Source organism: Atractosteus spatula, chromosome 11 (assembly GCF_055471065.1).
Source record: "Atractosteus spatula isolate fAtrSpa1 chromosome 11, fAtrSpa1.hap1, whole genome shotgun sequence".
NCBI lineage: Eukaryota > Metazoa > Chordata > Actinopteri > Semionotiformes > Lepisosteidae > Atractosteus > Atractosteus spatula.
In genome coordinates, this window is record NC_142716.1 from 22243749 (window position 1) to 22260896 (window position 17148).

The window sequence follows — 17148 nt, forward strand, 5'->3', positions numbered from 1 at the left end:
GCTGGGGGTTGTACCGCATCTGTCTGTGTGCGTGACTGCTTGGCGCACTCTGGCTGGTGCCCAGGCTTCCTGCCCGTCTTGGTCTGCTCTGGAACTCGGTTGGCTGGGCAGTCATGTGTGCGGGTGGGTGTGGTGCCGCTGCCAGCTGGGACACATCAATTGGGTTCTTTCTCATTCCTCGACTGTGCTCCGAGTTCTGCCTCAGTAACAAATTATAATATTTATATATCGAATTATTAAACCTCTGTGTAAAACAACTGAATTACACTGTAATTATGAGATATGAATATCAGCTCTGACAATTTGCCACACTACAAAGAACTGTCTATAGGAAGTATTCTAAATTCCTAACTTAAAATTTGCTATTAAAAAACATCTAATAAGGGTTGAACACATGTACATACCCACTTGATTTGATTTAATACATACAAAAGAGAATTTGAAATGTTTTGTTGCATCTGCTTATGGTCAAAGTCGATATCCACAAATCCCATAATCCATATACTGTAAGTATCCAACTTCTGCTTGTTCCTGAACACTATAACCCTAAAGGTTTATGCTGCAGAAAACAGGTATTACGGAGGATTGAATAAGGCCAACACTGCCCCCTAGTGAAAAGAGACCCCATTTATAGTCTTTTCTGAATTTTAAGGCTCTCATATAAATATTATACATATATTTGTTTTTATTCTTATATTCTTACATCTTACATCATTGTATTAAATATATTATACATTCTTTATTTATATTTACATAAAAATGTTTTTATTTTACATTACTTTATTATGTTAAGTATAAGTAATCCCTGTTCAATGGCTGGGATATTTTACCAGTTCTTACAGTCATTTGTTGTCAGGTACTATTATAACTCCATTCTCATCTTACAGGGTCAAAGTGGGTTAAACCAAAAGGGAGAGATGTGATGAATATCTTCAATTTAAGTTTGAACCCAAGCTGCCGAGTGGCAGGTCATCAGTCACATTAAGAAATTGTGTAGTACTGATTCAACAAAGTCAATTCAGGATTTTGGCATTAATGTTTCTGCTTCTGTGATGTCACCCTCAATACATGTCTAAATTTACACAGCTCGAGTTAGAATTGGCTCACATACTGCAATGCTACAGCAACTCACTCTACTGTCGGAATAGAAATCTCAGGACTTCAAAGACTACCTTAAAATATTTAAAGGCTTAAACCCTTTTCTTGGCTGAAACCAGAGAATGTATCAGCAGCTCTATGTCCTCGATAAGTGTGCAAACAGGCTTGGGAGAACATTTGTTAAATCTTCTTTTCTACCTTTACAGTGCACAGCGATGGCGCCCTCTGTGCTCTCGCAGATGTGCAGGAACCGGCGCACAATGGCATCGCCGGGTGTGCTCCCGTCCACAAAGAACAGGTCGTAGTGGTCGAAGCCAGCGTCCGTGAAGCGCTTGGCATCATAGATCTTCTTGTTGAGGCGAATGATGGTGCTGACGTTGTGCTTGCGGAAGTAGGGGAAGTAGGCTTCTGGGGCATGAAGAGGGTATCCTGCAGAGGGAGGCAGAAAAACACGTCTTGTTTTTACATAACCAGAAAAGTATAAGTGTACTATATCAGGCGCACTGTTGCTTAGTTCCCAACAACAACCGTCCTGGTTCGTAAATGGAGACATTTCGCCATCTGCTGTCAAAGGACAAGCACAGCATTTGATAACTAGAATCACAAAATTAAACTTTGAAAGATAAAAGAAGAATATAATATGACACAAAATATGACAGACCAGGGGATTAAATCACGGTGTAAAAATACACCTAGGAACAACCCTATAAGGTAATTTAGGATCACTTACAGGACGTCTTTAAAAGCTTTTGGCTCCAAACCAAAAGCCGCTCAACTTTCCTTAAAAATAAGTTTTAGCTAAATTGTGTTATCAAGATACTGTGAATTATTTTGCTTTCACTTTCACAGCCTTCAGCATTTAATTTTTATCTGCAGGTTCTCAAACATTATTGACTGTTCCTCACGGTGACGCTGTCTTCAGTATTAATCAACTGCTTCAGCTCAAAGACTTCTGAAAAGACTTCAATCAAGGGGGTATTACAAAAAGCTCACAACAGTAATACTCTTACTATCAATTTACTTTGAGAAGTCTTAAAGAGAACACCTTGCTGGTGGAAAAAAACAACACTGGACACTATATGAAACAGCTGACCAATGATTAACTGAAATACCTAAAACTGGGCAGAAACTGATATACCTAAAACTATGATCTATCTTAAGATTTTCCTTCTTGTGTATGAAATACAAATGAGACTGTCCCAGCAGGTCTTTTGCAGTCCTAAAACACTGGGTGTAGCTGAAAACATCTGAACCTGCCACAGTGGTGTAATGCAAAGACCTCAAAGGGAAACAGGAACACAAATCCTGCCTTACCATTCTCAATTTTACTTTTAGGATGCGGTCCACTGAAAGCCAAGAACTTTCCTGGAACAATCCAGTTAAAATCTCCATTTTCTACTCGCTGCAGAGAGTAAAGGGGAAAAGGTAGAAAGGAAATATTTTAAATTCATGTACAAAAAGTTACAGTACATACAGGAGCAGGAAATTTGACTCATTTCACTGGTATTATCTTGAAGATCCGAGAATTCAGTGTATCTGTCTTTCAAAGGATCCTGCAACTAGTACACCTTCAGGATGACATTTTTTTTCAGCATACATTTTTCCAGCTCAAAATAAATCCTGCTATTATAGAACAAGTTAAATGAATAGAACAGAATTTCTTTGGCACACCTAGGATTCTCTAGAGCAGTGGTTCTCAACCTCTGGCCCGACACGAAAGTGTGGCCCGCAAAGTCCTACCCCTTTTTAATAACTTAGATGTGTTTGCAGTCGATTCCTTCGATAAAATAATAACAAAAAAATAAAAAATAGGTAAAACCTGCAGCCCCACTAAGAGTGTTTTCTAGTCATGTAAAACCGTTTCTGAATAGATTCGCTTGTGATCAGATGAATTTTCATTAATCTTTAATTTAATTAATGTGCTGCACGTAGGATATAACGCGCATCACTAGAACACACTTTCATATTGCCTTCACTGTCGCGCCCGTCATACTGTATGGCTGAGCGCAAGAACTAGACCGCTCGTAGCAGGTTGCCTAGCCTAGTAGCCTGCTAGATCGTATAAAAAAAAGACAGAAAAATGGATTGTGGTAGATTTCTTGTAAGAGGTGAAAAATGACATGGGTCAGAGGAAGAAAATGTCGATGAAACAAATACGGATACTGAAACATGTGCAAACAGAAAAAAGAGTCGGAACATCAGCGATGAGGGCAGGAAAGTACTGGAAGATGGGCAGCCTTTCTGTTTGCTTTGTAATAAAATTGTCGATAACAAAATGTACAGTGTAAAAAGACATTTTAATACTACTCAAGAATTTTACAAGCAATACCTACCTGATTCAAGCAACAGGTCTCTTAAGATAAGTAATCTCAAAAAAACTGTTATTGCTGAGCAGAAAATCATGCGAGCGACTTTAAAAGCGTCCCAGGTGTTGACGCTAGCCACGTTCAAAATTTCATGGCTACTCGCTAAACATGGCAAACCATTCAGTGATGGTGATATATATAGAGAGAGGTTGGAAAAATTATGGTGTAGTACACAAGGTCTCTTGAGAAACAGGACGTTTCTGATGTAAGTCCTTCATCAGCTGTGCAACTTCAGAAGCACTTTGGTTATACATATATATACATACACATGAACAAGTAATAGGTTTATTCCATGCTGAAAAAAAGGAGAGAAAACACAACGTTTCGGCCGTGGAGCCTTCTTCAGGTTCTTCAGGTTCACCTGAAGAAGGCTCCACGGCCGAAACGTTGTGTTTTCTCTCTTCTTTTTTTCAGCATGGAATAAACCTATTACTTGTTCCTTTGCAGCCTACGCATGCTGACGCAGCTACCCACCTGAACTATACATACACATGCTTAATAGCTATTATAATATTATATATTACTATTATAATATTATATATATATTATAACATAATATTATAGTAGCTTTTACGCATATTACATTATAGTAGCTATTATAATATATTAATCATTAATTTATGCGGCCTGCGAGATTTGCTTTTAGCCATGGTTTTTATTATTATTATTGGGTTTTAGCCCATTTGATAAAAAGGTTGAGAACCACTGTTCTAGAGTAATGTGCTTTTAATCTTCTTCAATGATTCTGGACTTTTTTTTCTGAAAAAATATTAAAATTGACAATGACTACTTGCATTTCTGAAGGAAAACACCACATACTGCTGAATACATACTTCAGGTTGAGTTTTTTTAACGACAAATATCTTTCCACAGTGGAGACAACCTGAAGCATACAGGACATCCACAAAAACCATTTAGTTTTTAATCATTCACTAAAAGTGAAAAGAGTTAGCATAATGGATGAGGAGTGCATGAAAGATGAGTAGGAAATTGTGTGTACACACAACAGAACAGGAACCCTAAACTTCATGACAAGCCTAAAACACAAAGGACTTGTGTGAGAAAAGCACAGGAAAATGTCAGTTGGGCTGCAATTGAGCCTGGGTAACTTAATCCTTTTTAAATAAAGTCAAGAGGAAGAACTCAAACACAGCTTTTGCCTTTATACCCAGGCTGATGATCAAGACACTTTAAAATATAGTGACACTGGTGATCCTTATGGATTAGTCTGGTGATTCAGACTACTATTAATTGCTAGTCAAATGAAAAAAGGTCACATTTTGTCTGGCATTCTATCAACAAAACATTTTCACAGGACATTATGTTTGATTATTAGGTTCCATATCTGTAGTAAATTACTATTTAACAGTTGTGGTGACTACATTTTTTAACAATAGACACATATTCTGACATATACTGGGTCCAAATGCTCATAAGAAACCTGCTCTCAGTCCAAAACTTCAAGCAAAACAAAATGGAAGCAGTTTACAGTGTTGGAGGTTATGTGGAGATAAAGTAGCAGCTCGTTCACCCATATTCTGGTCATGCCGAAAACACAACAATATTGGAAATTCATACATTCATTTGTTTACATACATAATTCTCTGTTATTTATCTGGGTAATTTTACTTTTCATTACATGGAACTAAAGGACAGGTATATACAAGGAATTCTATCACAAGAAAATGGTTTACTAAAGAACTCCCAACACCGGAACAGTGGATCAATGTTGTGAAGGAGATTCATAGAACAGAAAAGATCACCTTATCTCTTAGGTTACAAGCAGAAAGGTTTGACAAATACTGGCAAGCCTGGATTGGGCTTGTGGCCCCATTGAGGCCTGATTTTGTTCTGTGAAAGAGGATGAAACAGTATTTTGTTGTGTTTTTGATAAATATTTTTCTAGAACCTCGCACCCATGCTGGCTTAATGTAACTAGTTAATTATATAACAAATAATCAAAGATGAAAGATGACAGCTATACATTAATTTACTTCATACTGTATTTGTAAATCCTTTCATCTTTAAATAAAAAATTAAAAAAAGAAACAAAAACATGAAGAACACCGTAAATCAGGCTCGTGTAGAAGAGTTAGCGTAGCCAATACAGAGGAAATGTTATCAATACAGGCAAGTAATGCAAAATATACATGGGAACATGCAAAAAGCCATGCCAAACTCTGGCTTATTTCAAGAAATTGCTGGCATCAACAGGCAAAAGGGTTTGTATCATTCATGTGCAAAGCACTGATGTGTCTCACAAATAAAGTGAAGGCTGGGTGGGTGCATGACCTGGATTATGTTTGTGATGAGTGGAAGACAATCTGTGAAAAACGACAATTCCCTTTTAATAGTAGGTATACAGTAAGTTTTTACAATTTAACCCATTGGACTTATTACTTATTACTTATTACTTATATACTCTAAAATATGCCCAAGGTGCAAGAGAGAAACGTGTTCCCATATACATATGTTTTGGTCCTGCTCTCACTTAGAGAGATACTGGAGGCAGGTGAAAAGGATTATAGAACTACAGTAGTAGCTGGAACGGAAATTCCAATGAATCCTAGGCTGACATTATTGGGACCTCTGACCAATGACATCAATTTAAGGTGTATTAAAATGGCATTAAATGCTGCCAACAAATGCACAGCCCAGAACTGGAAAAACAGCATTTAAGATAAGAGTTGGATTTCTGATTTGAAACATATTTGAAAAAATCTGGGGGAAATTTGTTATTTTCATGTCAACCGTTCCTTCTGTGATCAATTCAAGTAATTGATTACTATTATATATTGAACATGTTTTATCACAATTACAAGGGCTACAACCTGGATGTTAAAATATACTGTATATTGTATGTCTTGTAACATACTTACTTAATCTTGTAATTATTTCATTTTATTGTTTTTTTTCTTTCTTTCTTTCAGAAGGAACTTTACTTAATGTCTGATTATTAATGTGAAATCCCTTTCTTTCTTTTGGACTGAGAATGGGAGGCATGAGTACTATATGTTTAGAAGTACAATAATTTAGCATCTTATTGTTATATGCATGCAAGATCTTGTACCTTAATAAAAACAATACACACATTGTTCAAAAAATAAAAAAATGGCTTGATAAGGCCCTCTGATTAATTAGCTACTAACTACCAAACTGGAGAAATAAGCTGCATGTTCTCCTCTTGTTTGGAATCTTTTTTAAGTTCTTATTAAGGGGTGTATTTGATACCATCCTCCTTATTCATGAAACTTCGTCCCCTTATGGCTTTGTAAGATGAAAGCAAAAATAGTAAATAGTAAATAGCAAATAAAATAATATTCTGTTATTAATAAGGCAATTATATATTTAATCTCAATAATGTTTTCCCTGAAAAACACAGGACCCAGTCTTTGGATTGTACCACACAGAGTTTTATAGTGACAGGCAGAAAGTCTGCCGAAGAGCAGCAATATCAGAGACATGTCTGGGAATATGACAGGACATGAGGATGGTATCCTGCCTCCTGACAGAGCATCAGATAAATTGCTCAGACACAACAGAAAATACCAGTCCTTCTTTGGCTGGGTAGTCATTGCTCAAACAATTAAAAAATTTAAAAAATTGTCATAGGCCTAACACTTCTGAGCTTTTCATCAGTTTTACTTAGGATTTTCCCCAGTACTTTTAGATTTATTTTAAGGAGCAGGTGTGTATCTCATTAAAGGGAGCAGCATCTCTTTTGTGCCTACTTTTATTTCCTAAAAAATCAAAGCCTTATACCTTGAGCAAACACTTTAATTAGATGAACATCTAATGTGCCCCCCTCAGTCTGACAGGACCGTACAGACAATATAATTACCATGTCTCAAAGCACACAGTAATCACTCCTTCTCTGAGAGCAGGAGGAGAGAAGAGAAGAACAAACTCACTTCGTAGTGTTCATACTCATCCACGTCGAAAGACTCAAAGTCAAAGAAGCCATGTTGCAGGGCCTGAAAGACAGGTTAAGTAGAACACAGGTTAAGTTAAGTACAAGCTATTCTTAGGTCACTCAAGGTAACACCTCAAGATGTAACAAGAAGGCTTAAAAAGAAAAACAAGTAAAGCCAGTGTTACAAGCACAAGCACAAAATCTGGTGCATAGCTTAGATACTTATTCATACAATAGAAATGAAATGTAACAAGACCTGTAAAAGCGTTTTGTTATGGAATGTATTGTTGTCTGACATGAAGCTCTGCTCAGTTACATGATCTTTCATGAACTTACAAACTCTTCATTTCAAAACACCGTGGTGGTTAAGTACTTTCACAACATTTTCTTGTTGATGTGAAGACCACACCGGGAAAGCAGTAAAAGGTCTATTAACACAAAGTAAATTTAAATATATGTAAAGAGTTACATATAACATAAATGCAAACAGCAGATCCTAAATTGTCAGCCTAAAATAATTAACAAATATCACAGATTTTAATTTTTTATTTTAGCAATCACGAAAGCAAGGCTTGATCGGTGAACACACTTTTGTTTCTTAATTATGAAAGCAGGGCTTGATCGGTGAACACACTGTTGTTACTTTAGAGCTGGTGATTAAGACAATGAATGTGTCCATCTCAGGACGACCTCTCCCGTCGGATAAGCACTGAACTACACAATCTAAACACATGAAATCTGAACGCACAGCTCCTCTGGCATAGACATAAAACTTGCAGCATGTCACACCTCCCTATGCGTCCATCAGTGACTTCATTGTGCACCCCTGTGACTCCAGTGGGACAGCAGGAGCCTCTCAACACTGCAGATGATCTGATGTGTGGGAGGCTTGAAATGCAAGATCTCCTTGTTTAAATAAAATGGTCTGAAACCATGTGGGGGATATTATCACCATCAGTAGCTATAATAAAAAATGTCCACATAGATACTGCCAATAACCTCAGCAAAACCTTTTAAGAACTGGCCACACTGTCTAGTAGGGCCATACTGAATCTCTAGACTGCCTGTGCAGCCCAGGAGTCTCCTGTGATGACAGCTGGTTCTGAGGGCCCTCAGCATCAGCTGTGCACTCTTAGATGTTGGTTATGTAACATACTCCAGCTTAACCCTTTTCCTGTGCTAAGAATTTCAAGCCCAATGAATCCAGTCAAAGACAGGATTGAACAACCCAGGTCCTGGAGAATGGGTATATCTGTGAGTTTTCAGACCAATTCAGTTTAATGAGTGAAACCAGCTGGATACCAATAAAACCAATTTAACACGTTCTCCCAGCTCTTCTGGTGGAAAGGACTGGATCAGCCCTGTACTAAGACATTAATCTCAAAATAAACTCCTCTTCCCAATCTTAAATCCACCCAATTTGAGAGAAGCCTCAATTAACTCTTATTAAAGAATCATACAAAAGCTGTTGTGCAACACTACAGGCTACTATACAGCTGATATTTCAATCCAGTTCCTGTTGGTTTGCACACAGAAAATAAGATGAACTACAGACAGGAAAAGTGTTGCTTTTCACTAAGAGATCTAATGTGCCCTACATACTTACACCAGCTGCTTTCCAAATGCAGTTCTGTTTTTTTTTATTGGATTTATTTCAAGGAATCTTCATGAAAAGCCTAGGCTCAGTCCATTGAGTAATGTGCGCTGGGCAAAACATACAGTACTGCTGTGCCTACTGAATTTACCACATTTATAAAGACTTACATCTACTAAGGACTATTTCTTCCAAATGACAATAGAAAGCTAATCTAAGTGGGATTTGTCAAGAATAAACCAGTGACACAGTGCTGGTATCCAGGGAATACTCTGGTCATGATACCAGCACCACACTCCTGCTGAGCAGCAGAGAGACTAAGAGCAAGGACAGCTGGCAGTACAGGTACAGCACCATGCCCAAGAGTGGAACACAAAGGGTGATGTGAGGGGGGCTCTCAGAGTAAGGGTGAATAAATGTGTATAAATGGGTGTATAATGACTACTGACATTACACAAGCGGTCAGGGGATTTGAAAAAAAAATCCCAAAATTACATGATTGTTGAATGAAAAATTGTTGGTATTTTTTTTACACCACCACTGGCTATATTTCACAAGAAGATGCAAAATATTCTTGCTTTAAGGGTCGAAGAGTATTGCCACCTTCTTACCTCTCTGAGGTATACTAAAGTTATCTCTCAAACTGAAAATGGTTCTCAGCAGACACTGACTGACACTTTGGTGCTAGCTACATTAGATGCCTATGAATTATTAACTATGAATTACTCTTGGCAGTGACATTATCTTCCATAATAGAACTAAGAGACTGAGTTTGATCAGGCTTATACTAACTTAAGTCAATAAGTAATAGTGAATTCATTATATACAAAACACGCAGGGAACACGTAAAACAGTTATGGGCATGAGAATAAAACAATGTGGGTTGGTCTTTCAGCCACTCCTGTTGGTCTGTTGGACCTCCTCATCGTCCCAGGAAGAGCTTTCTATATGGAGTCGAACAGTAAGACTGACTCCCTGGTCATCGCATACTAAGGAGCATTGCTGCAAATGGTAATTCAGCCTTTACAACAAGGACATGATGAATAGTGGGGAGTACCAAAGAGGAAACTGACTCCAGAACATAGTTAAGCGCAAGAGCTTCTATTTTTCTTAGGAATTTGTGTGTTCTTTCTAAAGCTGTAAAAGCTGCAGAGAAAAGCAGGTGCTCTGGGTAAACTGTGGACTAATGTGAGGAGGAATATGCAGATCACCTGCAATTTGACCATTTTTGTTTGTTGTGTCCATCCACAAAGAGATCACAAAAGGAGATTGACATGGATTTAAACAGGTTACATATTTATAGAGGTTTAGCAGCACTGCAAGCAAACCTAATGCCTTCTTTTTGCTACCATTTAGCAGAACTATATTAAAATTGTCAAGAAAGTAAAAACAATGCTGATGATGAAACATACCTTACTGAAGAATAAGCAAAATAAACTTTTTACTAATTGTAGACATAGGATCTTGGAGATGATTGCGATTCACTGATAGGACTACAGTCACTAACCACAGAACTGTAATACAATTTTGAATTTAAAAACACATACACCATTTACAAATGACCTTAGCCTTCTCTTAAATAATTTCCAATGCAAATAGTTTTAATGGTATGTCCGATGAATTACGGTGTTGCCAAAGCAGATATAATAAACACATTTACAGTACAAACATTTATTGGACATTTCCATAAAAATATAAAACATTATTATGAGACAGGCTCATTACCTGTCCTCATGTTGTAATAGGAGATCACATACTGTGCTACCAGCTCTATTGAGTTCCCCCCTCAAGTAGAACTGGAAGCTGTTCTGTTTCTAGCAGGGGTGGGAATTCTGGGATAAGATCCGTTATTTTATGGAAGAATGTTTGTCTAATCCCAGAATATTTCTCACACTGCAGCAGGAAGTATATCTCTTTCTCTGCTTATCCCCAATGGCAGTGGAAGCACTCCCTCCCCTCTCTGGGCAGCCAGGTCCGCCCATGTTGCCCAGTTTCTATGGCTAAACCACGGTCATTGAGCCTGTACTTTGTCAAGGTTGGTTTCTTTTTGCTGTCTCATACCCTGGTCATATACTCAGCTAGCCTTTTTATGTGTCCATGTGGGTAATGTAGTGATGTTTGGCTTGTGCTGCGATTTGTGTTTTTTTTGTTGTGCTTTTCTGATGATGATGGTGTCAGTGACTTAATATCAACCTAATTTGGCCCTGCATGCACTGTTAGGTTTTTTTTCTCTGCACATAGAGAATGTTTTTACAGAACTCTGCATGCAGGGCTTCTATGGGGTGTTTGTCCCATTTATTGTTATCCTGGTCTGTGATTGGACCCCATACTTCTCTGCCATATAGGGCAATTGGTACACTTTCAAATATTCTAATGGCATAGAAAGCCCTGCATGCTTTCTCCTTCAGTGTCTTCACTGCCAGGTCAAAACTCTCAGATGAACCGATTGTCATTCTGAGGTATGTATAGCTGATTGTGTCTGCCAGTGTGTTGTTCAGTGTGAAATGGTACTGGTTTCCCTGAGATCTGTTTTTTTTTCTGGAAAATCATAACTCTTCTCTTGGTCATCAGACATGTCATCAGAGTAGAGAAGAAACAATCTCTATTTTTTGTACTGTGAGGCCAGGCATTGCAGACCTTTCTTTCACATATGCTGCTAGATATTGAACAGTGTTGACCTCAGCCTGCAGCCCTGTATCACCCCATGACCCTGACTGAAGGATTCTGTTACTGATTTTCACTGCGCACTTGTTCTCTGAATATACTGACTCAACTACATCATAGACTTTTCCTCATACACCACTTTGTAAAACAGAACTTTATGCCAAATTGAATCTAATACTTTTTGGAAAAGCAGGCAATTACTGTTCCATTGTTTTTTTGGTGGACATTTTTGGTTATAAGTGTGTGTTGGGTGTAAATGTGATCGGATTGTGGCAGTTTGGTAGGAAGCCAATCTCAGTCTGTCTCCACTTTTATAGATGATGGCCTCAGGGAAACACCTAGCTATCAGCAGAAAATAGCCAAGATAAATAATACAAGTTAACCCCCTCCCCCCAAAAAATTATACTTTCAGAAAGCCACATAAACTAATTTTTTCCTCCTAGACACACTTAGATGGTACCAACTCACTTATGAACACCCCGACTCACATACTCTGCTCAAGGTCAACTGTTCAAATGTGCCAGAACTCAGAAACTCAGTGTGGGATGGCATTGCCTCTAGCAGGAAACTGGTTTTCAAGTCTTTACTTCTTCAGATCTTTGCCAAAACTGGAAGCGCAGCAGCTTTCTCTTTCTCCTGTACCAGCAGCACACTGCACAGCATGATCATCAGGGATCAACCTACCTGGGAGTGGTTTTGGTACGCAGTACTCGGAGCTCATCTTCCCCCTTTTTTACTAATAGCTTTGGACTCACCTGGTACTAAAAGGTGGTGGGTCAGTCTCACCAGTTTCATAAACAATTTCTAGACATGTGTGAACATCTCCATATAAGAGAACAACAAAGTTAAAGGGTGTTACAATGTTAGAGCCCTTTAAACCTCATAATGCATACTTGGACTTTGAATCATTAAGAGTTTGTTTTTGCATTTTCGGAAATGTGAGGCAGACTTCAGAGGTGTGTAAAAAGACTCAGTGTTCACTTTCTCCTCATCTAAATTTGTGCCGTCTTGTTCACCCACATTGGAGCGTGCTTCAGTGGCAGATGAGGATCAAAATTAATGGAACTTCACAGAAGTCCGGATCAATAACAGACACAGATAAATTATGACTGGAATGCTACTGTATGTATATTACATTAAATAGCAAACAAAAATAATGTTTAGTCTCCCTTACCTTTCTGATGCCTTGTAAACAATCGAGAATTGTCAGATTGTATGTGCAATTTCCAAATGAAGCATCCCTGAAAATTGAAAGAAAACTCCATTATTCAGACTGAATATTTCTTAGGACTGATAGCTGCAGGCATGGACTTCAGCCTGGGGAACCATTTCAACTGATGGCAAACCCACCTGAGCGCCGCCACTCAGACTCCACAGTTGGGATTAATAGCCTCTATGAAGATGTACTGTTGCCCCAGGGCCTCACACCATGCTGTTCCTGTGTATTTACTTTTCTTTGCCAGTGATTCATACAGACCACAAGACATTTTACCACGCTGGACGTTTGCATACCAAGCTTTCAGCAAAAGTTTTCTTTTCTTTTACCGCCGATTTACCATTTAAAGTAAAATACACTACTACTGGACAAAATTCCAGTGATATTCAATAAAATATATATTCATGCATTACTTGGGCACTGAACAATTGTTACATGCACATCACACCTAACGCCTTCCCGGGAGAGATTCGGTTGCCACATCACTGCCGAGTGCTGGGCTCTGGGCGCTGGGCTCACGGACTATCAACAGTCCTACACAATATCTAACCATGCATGTGTCTTCTCTTTGGTTCCCACTGGCTCCAAAGCAGCTGTTCAAACAACACATCCTCACTTTCTTTTGGAATTAAAAAATGAAGGCATGAGCACGGTCATTATCCTGTGTAGCACAAAGAAAACACCATGATGTTTATGTGTCAGCAGGTTTCACCCTTGGTGAAAGGTTTAATCACAGACTAAGAGATCATCTGGAAATGACCATGGTATTTATAAAAGAACAGAAGGTGACCCTTAACTCAATCTAATTTCTCAACAGTCAAAAGTTAAGTAATATTCCTTGGGATTAAAAATGGAGTGGGACTTGAATTTCAATATGTGCCAAAGGAACAAAAGCTTCCTGGTACTTAAGTTAACTTCTCATCTGTGAGAATTCCTTCCTGACCATCATATTCAAGAACATGAATCCACACTTCAGAGAAGAATGCTACTTATAATTTACTGCCTACATTTAAATAAACTGGCACATTTCTAACTTAGTTAACTTTATGTTTGTCAGAAAGTGAACTTTTAGAAATTCCTACTTCTTCACACTCTACAGGATATGATCACTCTGAAGTTCATTCAAGTGTAGTTATTGCCTTGTCTTTTGAAGAGCTACAGTTATAGCTTCAGGAATTACATTTCCCTTACACAATATGCTTTAGGACAGACAGCTCAGGAATGTAAACTTACAATCCACTCTAAAAATCACGGGACTTTCTCACCTTTTTTTAGTTGTTTTAGGCAGCTTGTGCCAATTTATTAAGGAGTACTTTTCTAACCCCAGAAAAAGTTCCCTAACAGGACATTAGTGGAGTGAGGTCTGCAGTCCTGGAGATAAAGGTCCACCTGTGGGGTCTCTAAGGAAAGAAGTTTGGGTGCTATAAGCTTAGGATGTTCAACACAAAACAACTAAAAACAACAAGATTCCAGGCTGATAGAGGCTGATAACCTGCCCTGCGGTATAAAAAAAAAATCACACAATTTTGGTTACTTGCTCTTCACAACAGAATTCTGTTGAAGTGCAATATGGCCCGATCAAAAGAGATCTCGGTGGATCTCAGAAGAAGAGCTGTTGAAGCTCATAAGACTGGAAAGGGTTACAAAAGGATTTCTGAAGACATGGGCCTCCATCAGTCCACAGTCAGGCAGATAGATTACAAATGGAAGAAATTCAGCACCGTTGCTACTCTCCCTAGGAGTGGGCGTCCTACAAAGATCAGTGCAAGGGCACACCGTGCAATCCTTAAACAAGTGACAAAGAACCCTAGGGTGACAGCTAAGGATCTGCAGGCATCTCTTGCAATTGATAATGTCTGTGTTCATGGGTCTACCATAAGAAAAACACTGAACAAGAATGGTGTTCATGTGAGGTTACCATGGAGGAAACTGACTGCTTTAAAAAAAAATTGCTGCCTGTCTTAAGTTTTCTAAAGACCACCTGGATGTTCCACAGCACTACTGGAACAATGTTTTGTGGACAGATGAGACAGAAGTTGAACTTTTTGGTAAATGTACACAGCATTATGTTTGGAGAAAACAAAACACTGCATACCAACACCAAAACCTCATCCCAACTGTGAAGCATGGTGGAGGGAGTATAATGGTGTGGGGCTGCTTTGCTGCCTCAGGGCCTGGACAGTTCGCAATCATTGAGGGACCAATGAATTCCAAGTTGTATCAGAAAATTCTACAGCAGAATGTCAGGGCGTCTGTCAGTGATCCAAAACTCAAAACGAGCTGGGTAATGCAACATGACAATGGTCTAAAACACAGGAGTAAATCAACAACAGAGTGGCTCAAACAGAAGAAATTCCATATTTTAGAACAAGTCGGAGTCCTGACCTCAATCCCATTGAAATGCTGTGGTGTGATCTGAAGCAGGCCGTTCAAGCAAGACATCCCAAAAATATACATGAACTGAAACAGTTTTGTATAGAAGAATGGGCCAAAATACCTCCTAACTGCTGCACAGGTCTGATCAGCAGCTACAGAAAGCATTTGGTTGAGGTTATTGCCAATAAAGGAGTTTCCACTAGTTACTAAATATAAGGGAGCACATCCTTTTTCCATCAATGACCTTGATTGTTTAAACCATATGTTCAATAAAGATATGGGAATGTAAAATGTCGTGTTTGTTGTTTGTTAAATGAGACTTTATTTATTATGATGACTTAGATGAAGATCAGATCACATTTTAGGAGCCATTCATGCAGAAATCCATATAATTCCCAAGGGTTCACAAATGTTTTCTCACAACTGTATGCACATTATGTTTCTTGAGTTGTTGATCTGGTTATTGTAGTGTGCTATGTCTTATTATTATTCATACAATCTTAGAAAATAGGACAGACTTCAAAAGATACCCACTGTGATTCCCAATCTTGCTCTAGGTTATTACCACATGAATATGTGCTGCTTTCAGGATTTAGCACCTCCCCCCTGACCTCCCTCTATAGTTCAGGCCATGTGCAGGGCTTTCAGCACTTGTCAGGAGATCCCCGTCCCTCTTCAGTACTGTTGTGGACTCCACACCCCTCCCTTTGTGCCCTTCAGCGTTGTGGCACCATGCATTGCCCTTTTTCCAGGGCATTAGAACTCAGAGATTTGAGGATATTAATTGAACCCAGCTTTCTAAAAAATACAGAGGTACTAAATTTTGATTACCCCACACATCTAATTCCAGCAGTAGAAAAAGAAAAAAAATAACATCACAGTACTGGTTTAAGTGCACTTATTTAACACTCTGTAGAGAAAAATCAGGGCTCAATACAGAATTCAGTTTGAATGAAATACATTTGACCCTGCCCTGGTCACTCTGGAGCACGTTTAAGTCAGAGCTGCATGTACTGTGGGAAAAAAAGAAATACTAATACCATAAACAAAAAAAATGCCTGATTATGCCTGATAATTATAATTAGTTTATTTAGTGCTTTAAACATTTAATAGGGAGACCCACTCTGTCCACCTAGGTGATACCTTTCAGGGATCAGGTAGAGAAGTGAGTAATTACCAGTTGAAAGGGAACATTTGGTACATCTCTGGTTTTACAAACAATGCCAACATTATCTTAATGGCCAAGTAGTCAGGATATCAAATCTCATCCAAAGAACAGTACAGTGTCCACATCCACTGTATACTGACTCTGGTTTGGAAGTCCTGTTCCAGTGGGAAGAGTGTCACTTAGAAGTCCACCAACCACAAACTGGGTTTTCCACTTAGATATCCCATCCCAGTACTGATCAGGCCAAGCCATTCTTAGCATCTGAGATCTGACAAGATCAGGCTACTAGGAAGAAATGCTGTAATATATAACTGGTATTATGTCACAGCTGACACTGACAGAAAGAGTCTCTTCAGTCCACTAAAGAGCATCACACTGTTGAAGACCTGCTTGAAACAACAGGCTTGTGAAATCTGTTCTGCTACAACTGCAAGGTCTTGACTTGGGCTGCAAATGCACTGACTCATCTCTTCCTAATAAAAGAGTGCTTTTAATACACATGGACTTTCTAGAACTTAGAACAGGGGACCGGGTCTGGGTGCGAGCTCTTGTTCACAAGTACCTTAACCATGCACAGCCACAGTCAAGTCCAGGCTAATGTTCGGTACATATTCACAAGAACAAGATCATTATTCCTTTAATACAAGTACACGTTTAAAATGTCCATGGACATCAGACATAAAATATTAAATTCAAAATGTATTAGGCTAATTAATCTTACTTTAATTAAATTCTGAACTGAGCTGAAATGAA

At 38.6% G+C, this 17148-nt stretch overlaps 1 protein-coding gene across 5 annotated transcripts in view; it reads right to left on the reverse strand.

Annotated features, from left to right (window-relative positions):
* Window positions 1–17148, reverse strand: part of cdc14ab (cell division cycle 14Ab) — a 77661-nt gene that overhangs the window by 29034 nt on the left and 31479 nt on the right. For all 5 annotated transcript variants that reach the window (XM_088926654.1, XM_088926653.1, XM_088926652.1 and 2 more), the window contains 4 exons: window positions 12810–12876; window positions 7376–7438; window positions 2413–2500; window positions 1297–1527 (listed from right to left, as the gene is read on the reverse strand). In XM_088926654.1, the coding sequence (XP_088782780.1) occupies window positions 1297–1527; window positions 2413–2500; window positions 7376–7438; window positions 12810–12876 (449 nt within the window). The remainder of the gene's footprint in view (window positions 1–1296; window positions 1528–2412; window positions 2501–7375; window positions 7439–12809; window positions 12877–17148) is intronic.